Raw genomic sequence first — 12,713 nt, forward strand, 5'->3', positions numbered from 1 at the left:
CAGGAAATGTGGAATTAACCTTGAAGACAGTTTTTTGGAGAGAAAAGGCATTATTTACAAGACAGTTTAATGAACCGTATTTGAAAAATATCACATGGAACAGTAGTTACAGCTGTATTTAAAATGACCATCAAAAGTGTATGTCCTCATTTCAGGGCATCACATGATATATCAGGGGATGAGCTCCCTGAAGTAGGAAACCAGCCAGCCCCTCCCTCCCACCTCCTCCACTGACAATGGAGAAGTTTCCTTTTTATCCCTGGAGAAGGTCTCCTCCTTTCAGCCCAGTTCCCAGACCGATGCAGTTCCTCTCCTTTTTAACAACAGGAGCTGGTTCTCACTGCACCCTTCTGACCTCCTGGGCAGTGTCCGAGGACATTCTCCAGTGCAGGAGCAAAACCTCTTCACAGCGCGGGCTGTGCTGGCCCGGGGAGGGAGCGCCTTCCCCCAGCAAACCCGGGATGACCTCTGGGCTTTGGAAATGTCACTGCTCCCGTAAATTGTAAAACCATTGACTCAAGACAGTCATCCCTTCCCAGGGCTGATGAAAGCTGGTGTTTGATAGGGGTTTTATGTTTTTAAGGCCACTTTTATGTCTCTTCAGACTGCAGTGGTAATGAAGACTTCACTGACAAGAGATCATCCCCAGGTATGATCACGGGCACCCTCCCCAAGATTCCTTACAGACCTCATTCCCAGGATTGCTTACAGCTCTCCTCTCCAGGTATCCCCACAGACACCCTCCCCAGGTTTCACTGAATCACTGAATTGTTTGGATAGGAAGTCATCTCTGGAGATCACCCAGCCCAACTCCAATGCCAGGGCAAGGTCACTCGGAGCAGGTGACAGAGGACCGTGTCCAGATGAGTTTAGAATGTTTCCATACAGGGACACTGCACACCCTCCCTGGGCAGCCCGTTCCAGGCACCCTCCACCTGAAGTTCTTCCTCATGTTCAGGTGAAACTCGTGTTTAATTTACGGCCACTGCGCCTTGTCCTGTCTCTGGGCAGAGCAAAGAAAAGAATCCACCAGCCTCCCGTTGGCAGCCGCCTTTGCGGTATTTAAACGCCTCCTCTCCCATGTCTGTCGAACGCCGCCCGCACCTCACGGCTCCCGCGGCCCGGCCCGGCCCGGCCCTGCGGCGGCGCTGCCCGCGCTCCGCCCCCGCGCTGCAGCGCGCCCCGCGCCCGCCAGGGGGCGCCAGACCGCGGCCGCGCCCGCCCCGCGCGCACCCGCAACACGGACACGGCGGGCTCGGGACCCGCCACGGGCAGCGGCTGGCGCGGGCTCCGGCAGACAGACAGACAGGCAGACAGACAGACAGACTGACAGCAGCACCGCCACAGCACGCACACAGAGAGCAGCGGCACCGCGCACAGCTCAGCGGCACCGCGCAGGGCTCAGCCACAGCGCACCGCGGCGCCGGCAGCGGCAGGAGGACAAGCAGCGCACGGTGCTGGGAGCCCGGCCGGCGGCACTGCCCGGAGGTAGGAGCTTCCTCTCCGCCCTGGCAGCCAAACTTCGCGGAGCCAGCGCCGGCTGCGCCCGCGGGGGGCTTGGCTGCGCTTCTGCACCGCTGTTGCCTCCTGGCTGCTCCCCGCCCGGCCTCAGTGGTCCGTTTTGCTATTATTGTTGTTATTATTATTGTTGTTATTGATGCTGTTCCCCGCCCCTCCGGGCTGGGCGGGGGGGTGGCTGGTCTCGGCGGAGCCTGCAGCTCCGCAGCCAGAAGTTGGCGAGGGCCGTGACGGGCGAGTGGCCCCGACTTGGGTCCCCTCAAAAGTTCGGTGCCCGAGGAGCCGCCGCTGCCCTGCTGCCCTCGCCGCTCCTCTTTCCCTCCGCTCCTCTCGTTGCAGATGTCGGGGGTGCTGGTGATCGCTGCCTGGTGCTTCCTGCAAGTGGAGAGCCGGCATCCCGAAATCATCACGAGTAACAGCAATCATGGCAATTTCCTGGACAACGACAAATGGCTGAGCACCGTTTCGCAGTACGATAAAGACAAGTACTGGAACAAATTCCGGGATGTAAGTACTTCTCCCTTTACCGCACGTTTTTTGTTTCGTTGACCGTAGCATCCTTCCAGGGGGCTGCTGGCTGCCAAGAGCTGTGGGTAGAAGAGAAATGCAGCTTGGGCAACCGGTTGCTGCCTGTGTGAAGGATGCTCAGCTGTCTGGGAGCTGGACAGACCGTCCTGGCATTCTTGATTTACCCCATCGATTGGGACGGCCTGGGCTCCATGTCAGTCTCGCTGTTCATATGGTCTTCGATCTTCCTCTGGGGAAGAACTTTGAGTGAAGTTTCAATGCTTGCTGCTTAAGAGTCTGGTTAACTGAAAAATGATGGAATGGTGTGTGTGTAAGAAGGAATACTTACCAGTTCAAGCCACAAGGTGGTAAACAGCGAAGCTGTCTGTGCCTGCAGTTTTTGTGGAAAGGATTTTATTGTCAATTCTGCCTGTAGAGATCTTTGAGACTGGTATAGAGTTGGAGAAAGCAGTGCTTTGGCTCTTTTGTTTTTTGGTTTTTTTTTCCTCCTGCAAGCTGGAAAAAAGGGATATTTTCAAGATGTGTTATGATGTGTTATCTGTATAAAATAAATTAATTTCTTAAGCTCAAAATTAATTCTAGACTTCCCCTAGTTTGAATACACTTGTGTATTGTCAATGACAGCAGAAAGGGAAATGCAACTTATTTTTTTTTTTTTAGTAGAAGTAATACTTAAGCAGTTCCTTTTACTTCTGCTGTCTGTGCACTGAAGAAGCTTTTTTGGAGCACACAGAAAACCCTGCTTCAGTCTGCCCAAGACTATGTGATGCTTTACTGTTTGTGTTGATCATGAGCACAGTGAGGTTAAGTGTTCTTTATTTTCTGGGATTTGTGCACCGTGGCCACAGTGAGACTCTAGGAAAGGGAAGACTAGAGCTGGCTAGCAGTTCTGGTAGTACCCTTCTGTAAGAATCTGTTTGTTTATTTAGAAGTCTTTTATAGGATATTAACAAGTCAAACTTTTATGGTCTGCTTTTGTCTCTGTGATCCTAAAATTGGATCTGACTTTGCAAAGGGGAAGTCAAAGTATTGCAGTTAAATGTGGTATGTCCCTGCTTAGCTTATTCTCCCTGTGTTTTTCTGTAGTTTTGGTCATCTCTGTGTGAGAAATGCTGCTCGGAATCTCAGCATAACAAAGTGTGGCCTTAGCAATGGCATCAATTAACAGCTGTCTTGGAGTGTGTCTTCACGTGCAGTCACTGATCACATCCTCCTGCTGGGACTGCTGAGTTCTCATACAGAAAAGGGGATTCCACAGTAAACATGGATTCTTAGATTTACCAGACTTCAAGGGAATCTTTATAAATATCTGGTTTAGTCTTCTGGGGAACAGAGGTTGAGGATTTCACTTGTTAATTTCTACATCCCACTTGATGTGAGAATTGAGCAGCATTTGAAAATGGTAAATTGAATGAAATTGACACATTAATCTGAAAACACTTCTAACTAGAGACAGATTTGTAGCAAGCAATCTTTCAACAGTGTCTTTCCAAATGGAGGCCTCATGTTAATCAGAAGGCTTAAAGGTTTTATTTAAATTTATGCAATTTTTGTGTTTTCTGCTTCCATCTTTCTTTTCTCTTTAAAACTGGAGTCCTTGCAACTTCTTTTTCCAAGACACAGTCTCACAAGTACAGAGAAACTATTCCTCTTCTTGTGGAAAATATTCATGAAGGATACCTCTCCTATTTTAAGATTTCATGGCTAAGAATGCTTTTTTAGACCTTGTGAAAATGCTAAAAAATCCAATAAAGCCTCAAAACTCTTATATGTTAGAAGATTCATTCTATGGAAAAGTAAAACCAGCCTTAACCAGTGGTCTACTAAACAAAAGCAAATAATATAAAGTTCATGCAAAGCTTAGGTATCTTTCTATCTGGCCATCTTAATGGTTCTATTGAATTACTTCAAAACTAGCATTTTACATATGATTATTCATGAAACCTTTTATGGAGCAAATTAACAGAGACTAGTAATCATCTCCTACTAAGCCTTTTCCAAAAAGAAAATATAAAAAGTTTACATATGTAATTAAGCTCTTAATTACTTGTCTTCAACCAGATTGATTTACTGGATCGTAATCTTCCATGAGAGGTTCTGTGCCCACAGATGAAGACATGCATAGGTAGAGTTGCTGCCAGCATAGCAGGTACAGCAGTGACAGCACACTTCCTGCATGCAGAGATGTGGTTAGAAATCTCGTCCTTACTTCATGGCTGTGCTGTTGGGGATAGATTGTTAAAATGTTTGTTAAAACATTTCTTAAAAGGCTGCCTGATTGGATGCATCATAAGAGTATTAATTGCTGTGGATGGGCTAGACCAGCATTTCGTGGATAAGTGTTGATTTCTAGGAAAATTACCTTCCCTCTTCCTCTCATTGCCAAACTAATAAACTAATTTTATAGACATGCTGTCTACATGAGATTCTCAGTGTAGGCTTTGCACAGGAGGCTGGAGTGCAGAAGTGGTGTTGCAGTTAAAACTTTCTTGGATCTGACACTGCAGTTACTCCAGGGTAGAAGCCTTGTACCTCGTAAATCAGCAGAGGCAAGGTTGCAGTAATTAGCACAATTACCCTTAGCTGCTCTCTGAAATTTATGTCATGTTATATAAACACATTTGCACAAATATTTGCATGACTGTACCCTTCTGTAAAGTGGGGGAAAACACTGAAGGTGAGGAGCTGAGATTTGAAGCTCAAAGCTCTGAGTGGGTGTGGCCACTTTATGTGCATCAGCACAAACATCTCCACACACAGATGTGCATATAAATCTGTCATAATCTTGCAGTACTGGGAGGGTTGTTTACCCAGATGATGTGCAATTGAATATAAAATTTTAAATTAAGCATTTCTCAAATTTTTCAGTTATTCTTTTCAAAATCAATTGGTTGGTCAGCCTTATTGAACTATAGGCCAATATGGCCTAATTTTGATTGATTTTTTTTTTTTTTTTTTTTTTTTTAGTATGATCCATATTTCTTTTGGGCAAAGGCAGCATGGTAGTTGGACTTAATGTCTCAGCAGTCACTACTTTTCTGTGAAACGAGGGCACAGAAGTACACCTCATTTGAAATCTGCATTACAGCCGCAGAATCATGTTAAATTATTAAGTGTGACTGAATTCAATAGTGTGAAAGTGTGAAAATGTGTTATCATTTTCCAGAGGCCTCAAGAGATGTGTCTAAAACAACAGTTTACAACACAATCTTTTCATGTGATTTGAACACAATTTGTTGGTTAAGTTCTCCACTTAAAAAAAACATCAACTGCGAATAAATAGTAAGACCAGTGTGACCAATCTGTTGTGAAACATTTGCTGTTGAAAATCTTGTATATTTTACATCTGCCCAGCATCAATAGCAGTGTAGTGTCTGTGGTATTAATCAGTTTTCAGTGCAATCTGAGCCTGTTATTCCAGTCTGTCTTTCATCCCTTTTTCCTTCTCTGCCATGGACTTTGTGTGATACATGACAAAATCTTAGCTGTACCTTAAGTTTCATTTTATAGCTGGGGATAATAGTATTTTTCTTCCTCACAACTATATGTTGAAGCTGTAAATAAGAAAGGCTGGAGCTCAGAATCTGTAGTAATATGGAATTTATTATTCACCTAATCCATATATTGAATGTGGCTTGGTACATACTTAAGTAACTGACTAGTAAGTTTCTAAAAAATAAGAAGTAAATCAATGTAATAATTACTGGAAAAAGAAAAAAGTAAGATGCATTCTCTAGGGAGGACCTCCAGCTATTTCCCTTGTGCAGATCTGAGGCTTGGGAAAGCAGGCATCAGGATTATGAAAGGCAAATTAGACCTTCTGTTACCAGGAACCCAAATATGAAGACCTCGATCTTTTGATCAAACCTGTGGAGAGGGATCCTTTGGCTTGAGAGGGGCTTCAGAATAGATTTGGTAGCTGAATGTGAAGTGAATGTTATAACAGGTCACACTGCAGCATCTCATTGTGCTCATAAAGACTTGGCACAGAAGAAATGTCATTTTAGTGTTAGATCTGTCTTTAATCAAAATTATACGAACAGACTAATTCTATTACTTCTGCTTGGAGTTATGTCTATTACATTATTAATGCTTATATATAAAAAGGTAGTAAGTTCAACTAGCCATGGATTAAACTGCAAAAAGGAAGAAAAAAGTTAAATTAACTAAGAGGATCTAGTATAAACCACACAAGGAATTTCTATGAAGTTGAAAGCTAAGAATCTTGGCAAGAATTCTGGTTTCAGTGCATGTTTATGCATGGCAGGCTGCCAGACCATGTTCTGAACATTAACTAAGCTGTTTCTCTAAATTTTATTGCTTACAGAGTTTCAGTTCAGGCTATCATGTTAAAACCTCCATGCATTTTATGCCTGGAGATGCTTTGAGACTGCAAGCCTAAGAAGCAAGGCATGAAATATCATTTGTGTGTACATGTTGCTCAGACTTACTGGGGATAAATAGTTACACATAACTATTCATGCTGAGGATGGTTATCAATAGATTAGATAGATGTTAGACTTCTGACACAAACCACTGAAGGGACATCACCTCTCTGAGCCTGCACATTCCTCCTCACACCTGATCAGAAGTGCAGTGTTAGGAGACAAAACAAATACAGAATTAGGAACTGGAGGATTTACATTGTTCCAGTTTTGCCACTGATATTTTTTGTCATTTGGGTTGGCTCTTCACAATTCTTCACTGCATTTCCCCTTGTTGGCTCTTACCTTTCTCTGATTTTTTAGCCCCAAATTAGAAGTGTGGTAGTGAAACTTGATAGCAGGGAGTTGGAAAACATGACCAGTACTGAGAAGGGTTGGAATACCAAGCAGGCAGAATTGGAAGACCTTGGGAACTCAGGTAATAGAAATGAAATGAAATTTAAAAGTACAAAGTGGAAGGTCATGGAATTGAGAGCTAACACAAATTTATTCTGGGTCCTGGCAGCTCAGCTTGAAATAGATGAGAGGGAAAATCTGTGTACTTTCATTGATTTGCAGAGTTATTCTAAGTTGCAAAAGTAATGCTATTCTGTGGAGAGAAAAGATATCGTAGGAATGCAGAAAATGAAAGATTTCTGCTTCTACTGAAGAAGTAAAAATGTACAAGGTATAGAAGGGACTACTTAATTATAAATATTGTGAGCACTTCTGATCAGTAAAATTAGTGAAAGATTCTTATGGAGTTGGTGGTCCAAAAGTCCACCATCATAGGAGCAAAAGACCCTGTTGTAAAATAATATAATATATTAATTTACTCAAACAAAGTCATTACAAATGGGTGGATTTTCTTCAGAATGCTTATTGAGAAAGGGACACCAAATCCAGCGTTGTGTCAAGGTGAGATAAATCAATAGATAATTGGTGATAAAAATAATCTCACTGATAAAGTTAGTGATAAGGTTATTGTCCACCCACATTTATGTTTTTAAAAGTTATCTAAATGAGCGCTTAATTTTCAACATGTAGCTTGTATTTTAACAAAAAAGATTATGATGTAATGAAGAGCAATAAAAGAACCTGGATTTGGGGATTCTAAAGGCCTTGGGTTTTTAGATCATGTGTCCAGGAGATTTAAAGCCCCTTGTTGGATGTTGTCTTGCTCCTTATCCATACAGTGTGGTGGAATCTGATCTGTGACACCCAAATATCCCCTGCTTTGGTGGAATTTTTGACGTAAGAGGTCGTTCTGTAGACTGGGTTCTTTCTGCTGTCCCTTCCGTGGCAGACACCTGCCTTCAATGGGTCTCACTACCAGGGATTTGTAATGACATTTTTTTTTTTTTTTTTTTTTTTAATATATTGTATTTAGGTCTACAGCAAGTACTTTTCTGCCAACAATTTATTAACAGAATGTCTCTTTTTTTCTTTTTTTACCTCAAATGTGAGCACAGGTTTGTTTTTTTTTTTGTGAAGCAGTTCTTGATACATTTAGTACATACATTCCTGGAGAAACCAATCAGATCCTGCTAATTATTTGTAATGAATTTAGTCATCAGGAAGGTTACAGTACACTTGAAGAATATCTGCTGGCTGGGTAATGGATGTACCAAGTGGCTGGGTTGTGACAGGACACAGGCACCTCAGGCTGGCTTCCCAGGAGAGTATCATTCCAAGCCCACCTTGAGATTTAATTGAAGGTGAAGACTGTGTGTGTGTATTCCAGTGGATCTGCAGTACAACAGAGTTGAAATGTGATTTATAAGTCTACCCAGGCACTCCTAGCATAGGTTGTCTCTTAGAGCAATTCTTACTCAACAGGGGGACAAGACTGGAATATAAATGTGATTGAAAAGTACAGCTGAGATGTACTTGCATGAAATTTAAAAGAATAGGAAAATATGAAACTGGATCTGTGCAAGTGTAATGCATAATCAGCTTCTTACAACGGAGGAGATATGCTTTCTAAAAACCCTTCTCAAACTTGACACTTCCATTTTGCAGTGGACAAGGGGAAAAATAATGGCATTTATGTCAGAATAATTAACTTAAGGAAGGTACAGAGAGCCAGCTTTTTCTAATTAACTGACACTTATCCAGCTTCCCTAGGAATTACCTAAGACTCTAAAGTTAAGCAGGTCACTACAAAACTAGGGTGTTAGTTTCTGTATTATGTTTCAAATTATAACTTTAATAATTTCCTCACTGACAGAGCGTTCTGCAGACTGCAGTCACAAATCATATCCTTACCATGAAATTCTGTAGATTTAACGTTTTCTCCAACATGTTTTATGCATTTTTAGAGTAACCATTCTTGTATTCTATTGCTTGCCCCTGTCCTGTCCTCCTCCCCCCTCGCCCCCCCGTGGATTTCTTTTCCATAGGGGCTTGTTTTAATCCAAATTTAAATTGTAATTTTGTCAGATTCCTGAGAAATTCACAAAAGGAAAAAATTCCACAAGGGAGCTGTATGTCAGTGTAATATAAAATAGGTGGATTGAAAGTCATTATGAGAGGCTGAATTCTGATGTTGGTTAGTGTTAAGAGCTGCTATCGAGCTTAGGTATGTGTGGGTAAATAATACTACTTTTATTTTAGGTAAGTTGTCCAGGGTTAGGGTCCAGAAAAACAGGTCCATTATTCTCAAGGGCCAAAAGTTTTTAAAACTTATTTATGATACCCTGTTTTGACCATCAGGGAAATTATCACCTCTTTTTTGGGGGGTGGGGGTGGGGTGGGGTTTCTCAGAAATGTTGACTATTTGCTTTATACTTATGGTTTTAACCATGAGGCTACAGATATGTAATTCCAGTCAGTGTGTGTGTGTGTTTTGAGGGTAAAACGCAAGCCTGTCTGAATTTGGGGGGTGGAGCAGCTGAGCCGCTTTTACAAGAAGTAGGACTTTGAGGAAAGTGGAGTTCGAATATTACATCTGGGGTATGAAAACCTATTTCTTTTAGATAACATCTGCTTATGCAAGGACTGTTTGATTATTCCTTTCCTTACATAACCAAAACTGAGATTTGTCCAAAGGAACTGTACTGAAGTCTTGGTTATGTTGAAACTGATGGCTCAATTGTCAACAACTTTAGTGAGGCTGGAGTTTCATTCTTGTATTGTTTATCTTCCTGTTCTTTTAGACGAAAAACCACAGTACATGACAGACCAGTTAGGTTAAACAGTTCTCTTTGCCTTTTGGAGACATTGTGGAATTGGAAAAGCCTGAAAGATCAGGTGTCTGGCAGCATAAATAGAAGAAGCTCCCCCAAAGTCCCTGAAAGAATCAAACTATCTGAAAATCAAACATCTGTAGTCTACAAAGTACACATTTTATAGATTTCAACCAAAACAAGAAAGCAGAGTTGACACAGAGTAAAATTAAGGTGATGCTGCTGCCTCCAGTGTGATTTTCTGCACTTCCACCAATTAACTCTTCCAGCTTTAGAAAGGCACTTGTTGCTCGGAGGTACCAGGTCCTAACTCTGAGCAAGCAGTCTGTCATCAGCTAGATAACTCTAGCAGTTATCACTGGGGGATTTGCTGTAGCAGGCTGGCAGCTAAAATTGAATTACACATTTGGACTGAACAGCTAATGTCTAATGACTTTCAAGCCTAAGATATGATTCAAAATTCAGTTTACAGATAAATTGCTAAGCTACTCAATAGTGGCTTTGTCAGGGAGTAGATTGGTCTTTATCTGTCACTTCTGTGACTTGGCTTGTAATCCCGGGTAACAGAAAATCATTCTCATTAAATAGGTACACAGGGACATCAATTAATTCTCTGATCTTAGCTGTCCCCTTAATGAACTTTATGTCATAAATTTACTTCACTGATTGCTTTCTCCCAGGTAGATAGAAAAATACTTTATTAAAATTTACTGTCAGAGTAACTATTTTCAGATTAGTTTTTGAAAAAGGCTCTAATATATCACGGCTTACAGTTGAGTTCTGACTAACACGGGGATTGATAGAGGTAAGTGATACTTGTCTCTGCAGGTTGCTTTGAAATTGTCTAATCAGGAAATTCAGCTGTGTGCAGAATTTCATTTGAAATTGCACAGCATAAATTCTGTGTGGTTTTTAGCATGGAGATCTGTCTTCATCCTTCCTTCCCTGCGTTCCATTGTCCATTCAAAAGTTTGATCCAGCAGTATCTTCTGGTGTTTGTATATTAGCCTTTATGGCTTTCTCTTCAAGTTAGAGAACTTGAACCTGGACAAAAGATTGAGGTAATAAGGTAAAAGAAGCTGCAGTCACTGGAACTCAGTGGGGGGATGCTTAAATTTTGGAGAATGGGAGAGAGGCTGAAAATTATATTTGTAGGATTAAGAAGAAATTAGGCTAACTTGTTTCTTCAAGGGAGTAGAAAACATTGCTTTTAGAATAGTGTTTCTATGTGCACTAGGGATGTTGAAGTTCTTAGTAGAATTGGATTACAATTGGTAAATATTTATAAAAATCAGTTTGAGAGAATTCAGAATTAGAATTCCCTGGCATTTCTTGGTGAATGACAAGAGTGTTGTACTTTGAACACTTGATTTCTAGAACAACTCTGTCAGTCCTGCCCGTGTACGTGCACCAGTGCCCGCTCTGCTGCCAGAGCAGAGTGCAGCTCTGGCTCTTGCAGGGTTTGCCGAGTGTCCATCCGAGTGTCCATCCGAGTGTCCATCGGAGTGTTCCCGGGGCTGAGGCTGCTCGGGTGATCGGCCATGCCCTGCCCGGAGCTGTCCGGGGCTGGAGCCGCTCCAGCTGCAGGGCCCGGCTGTGCTGTCCGGGCTGGAGCCGCTCAGGGCCCGGCCGTGCTGCCCGGAGCTGTCCGGGCTGGAGCCGCTCAGGGCCCGGCCGTGCTGCCCGGAGCTGTCCGGGCTGGAGCCGCTCAGGGCCCGGCCGTGCTGCCCGGAGCTGTCCGGGCTGGAGCCGCTCAGGGCCCGGCCGTGCTGCCCGGAGCTGTCCGGGCTGGAGCCGCTCAGGGCCCGGCTGTGCTGCCCGGAGCTGTCCGGGACTGGAGCCGCTCAGGGCCCGGCTGTGCTGCCCGGAGCTGTCCGGGACTGGAGCCGCTCAGGGCCCGGCTGTGCTGCCCGGAGCTGTCCGGGACTGGAGCCGCTCAGGGCCCGGCTGTGCTGTCCGGAGCTGTCCGGGCTGGAGCCGCTCCAGCTGCAGGGCCCGGCTGTGCTGTCCGGAGCTGTCCGGGGCTGGAGCCGCTCAGGGCCCGGCTGTGCTGTCCGGGCTGGAGCCGCTCAGGGCCCGGCTGTGCTGTCCGGGGCTGGAGCCGCTCAGGGCCCGGCTGTGCTGTCCGGAGCTGTCCGGGGCTGGAGCCGCTCAGGGCCCGGCTGTGCTGCCCGGAGCTGTCCGGGGCTGGAGCCGCTCAGGGCCCGGCTGTGCTGCTCGGAGCTGTCCAGGCTGGAGCCGCTCAGGGCCCGGCCGTGCTGGCCGGGGCTGGAGCCGCTCAGGGCCCGGCTGTGCTGCCCGGAGCTGTCCAGGCTGGAGCCGCTCAGGGCCCGGCTGTGCTGCCCGGAGCTGTCCAGGCTGGAGCCGCTCAGGGCCCGGCCGTGCTGCCCGGAGCTGTCCGGGGTGGTGCCGCTCAGGGCCCGGCTGTGCTGTCCAGGCTGGAGCCGCTCAGGGCCCGGCTGTGCTGCCCGGAGCTGTCCGGGGTGGTGCCGCTCAGGGCCCGGCTGTGCTGTCCGGGCTGGAGCCGCTCAGGGACCGGGCTGCGCAGCGCGAGTGAGGATCCTTCCTCTCGCTTGAAAATCCTGAAGCTTTTTGTGGCATCCCGTACTACGTGGGAAAGCACTTTTCTGACATGGTTAGGCACATGGGAATGTATTCTAGATTAGACAGATGTGAAAGCAGAGGATAACGCTGGTTCAGAGTTATCCATCAAGCTAATGCCAGATATAACAACAAAATTTATGTCGTGCAAGTCCCAGGACAGTGCTCTTCTGCGGAGCGATGAACTGTTCTGGAATACAGAAAGACAAAGCTTAACAGGTCTGTGTGGATATATGTGCCACTATCTGACAGCAGTGTTTATTGGCCCAGATTCATTTCTTGTTTGATAACATTAACTTCACTCAAGGTATATAAGGGATAAATTCTGTTCTTTTTTTTTTTTTTTTTTTTTAAGTAAAGTCAGGGTAAGCAGTCTTTTACGCTAGCTAAATGTTATTTATTATTTATTTAATGCTAGATGAATAGCATCTTGGAGGGGGACTAGGTATTTCCT

General features: G+C 44.6%; 1 protein-coding gene across 2 annotated transcripts in view; it reads left to right on the top strand.

The window, feature by feature from the left end:
• Nucleotides 1-1,253: 1,253 nt before the first annotated feature.
• The window catches only part of SPOCK1 (SPARC (osteonectin), cwcv and kazal like domains proteoglycan 1), a 272,499-nt gene continuing 261,039 nt past the window's right edge, over nt 1,254-12,713 (top strand). For both annotated transcript variants that reach the window (XM_053956874.1, XM_053956875.1), the window contains exons 1-2: nt 1,254-1,488; nt 1,858-2,025. In XM_053956874.1, the coding sequence (XP_053812849.1) occupies nt 1,858-2,025 (168 nt within the window). In that variant the 5' untranslated portion in view covers nt 1,254-1,488. The remainder of the gene's footprint in view (nt 1,489-1,857; nt 2,026-12,713) is intronic.

This window comes from Vidua chalybeata, chromosome 15, assembly GCF_026979565.1.
Source record: "Vidua chalybeata isolate OUT-0048 chromosome 15, bVidCha1 merged haplotype, whole genome shotgun sequence".
Taxonomy (NCBI): Eukaryota; Metazoa; Chordata; class Aves; order Passeriformes; family Viduidae; genus Vidua; species Vidua chalybeata.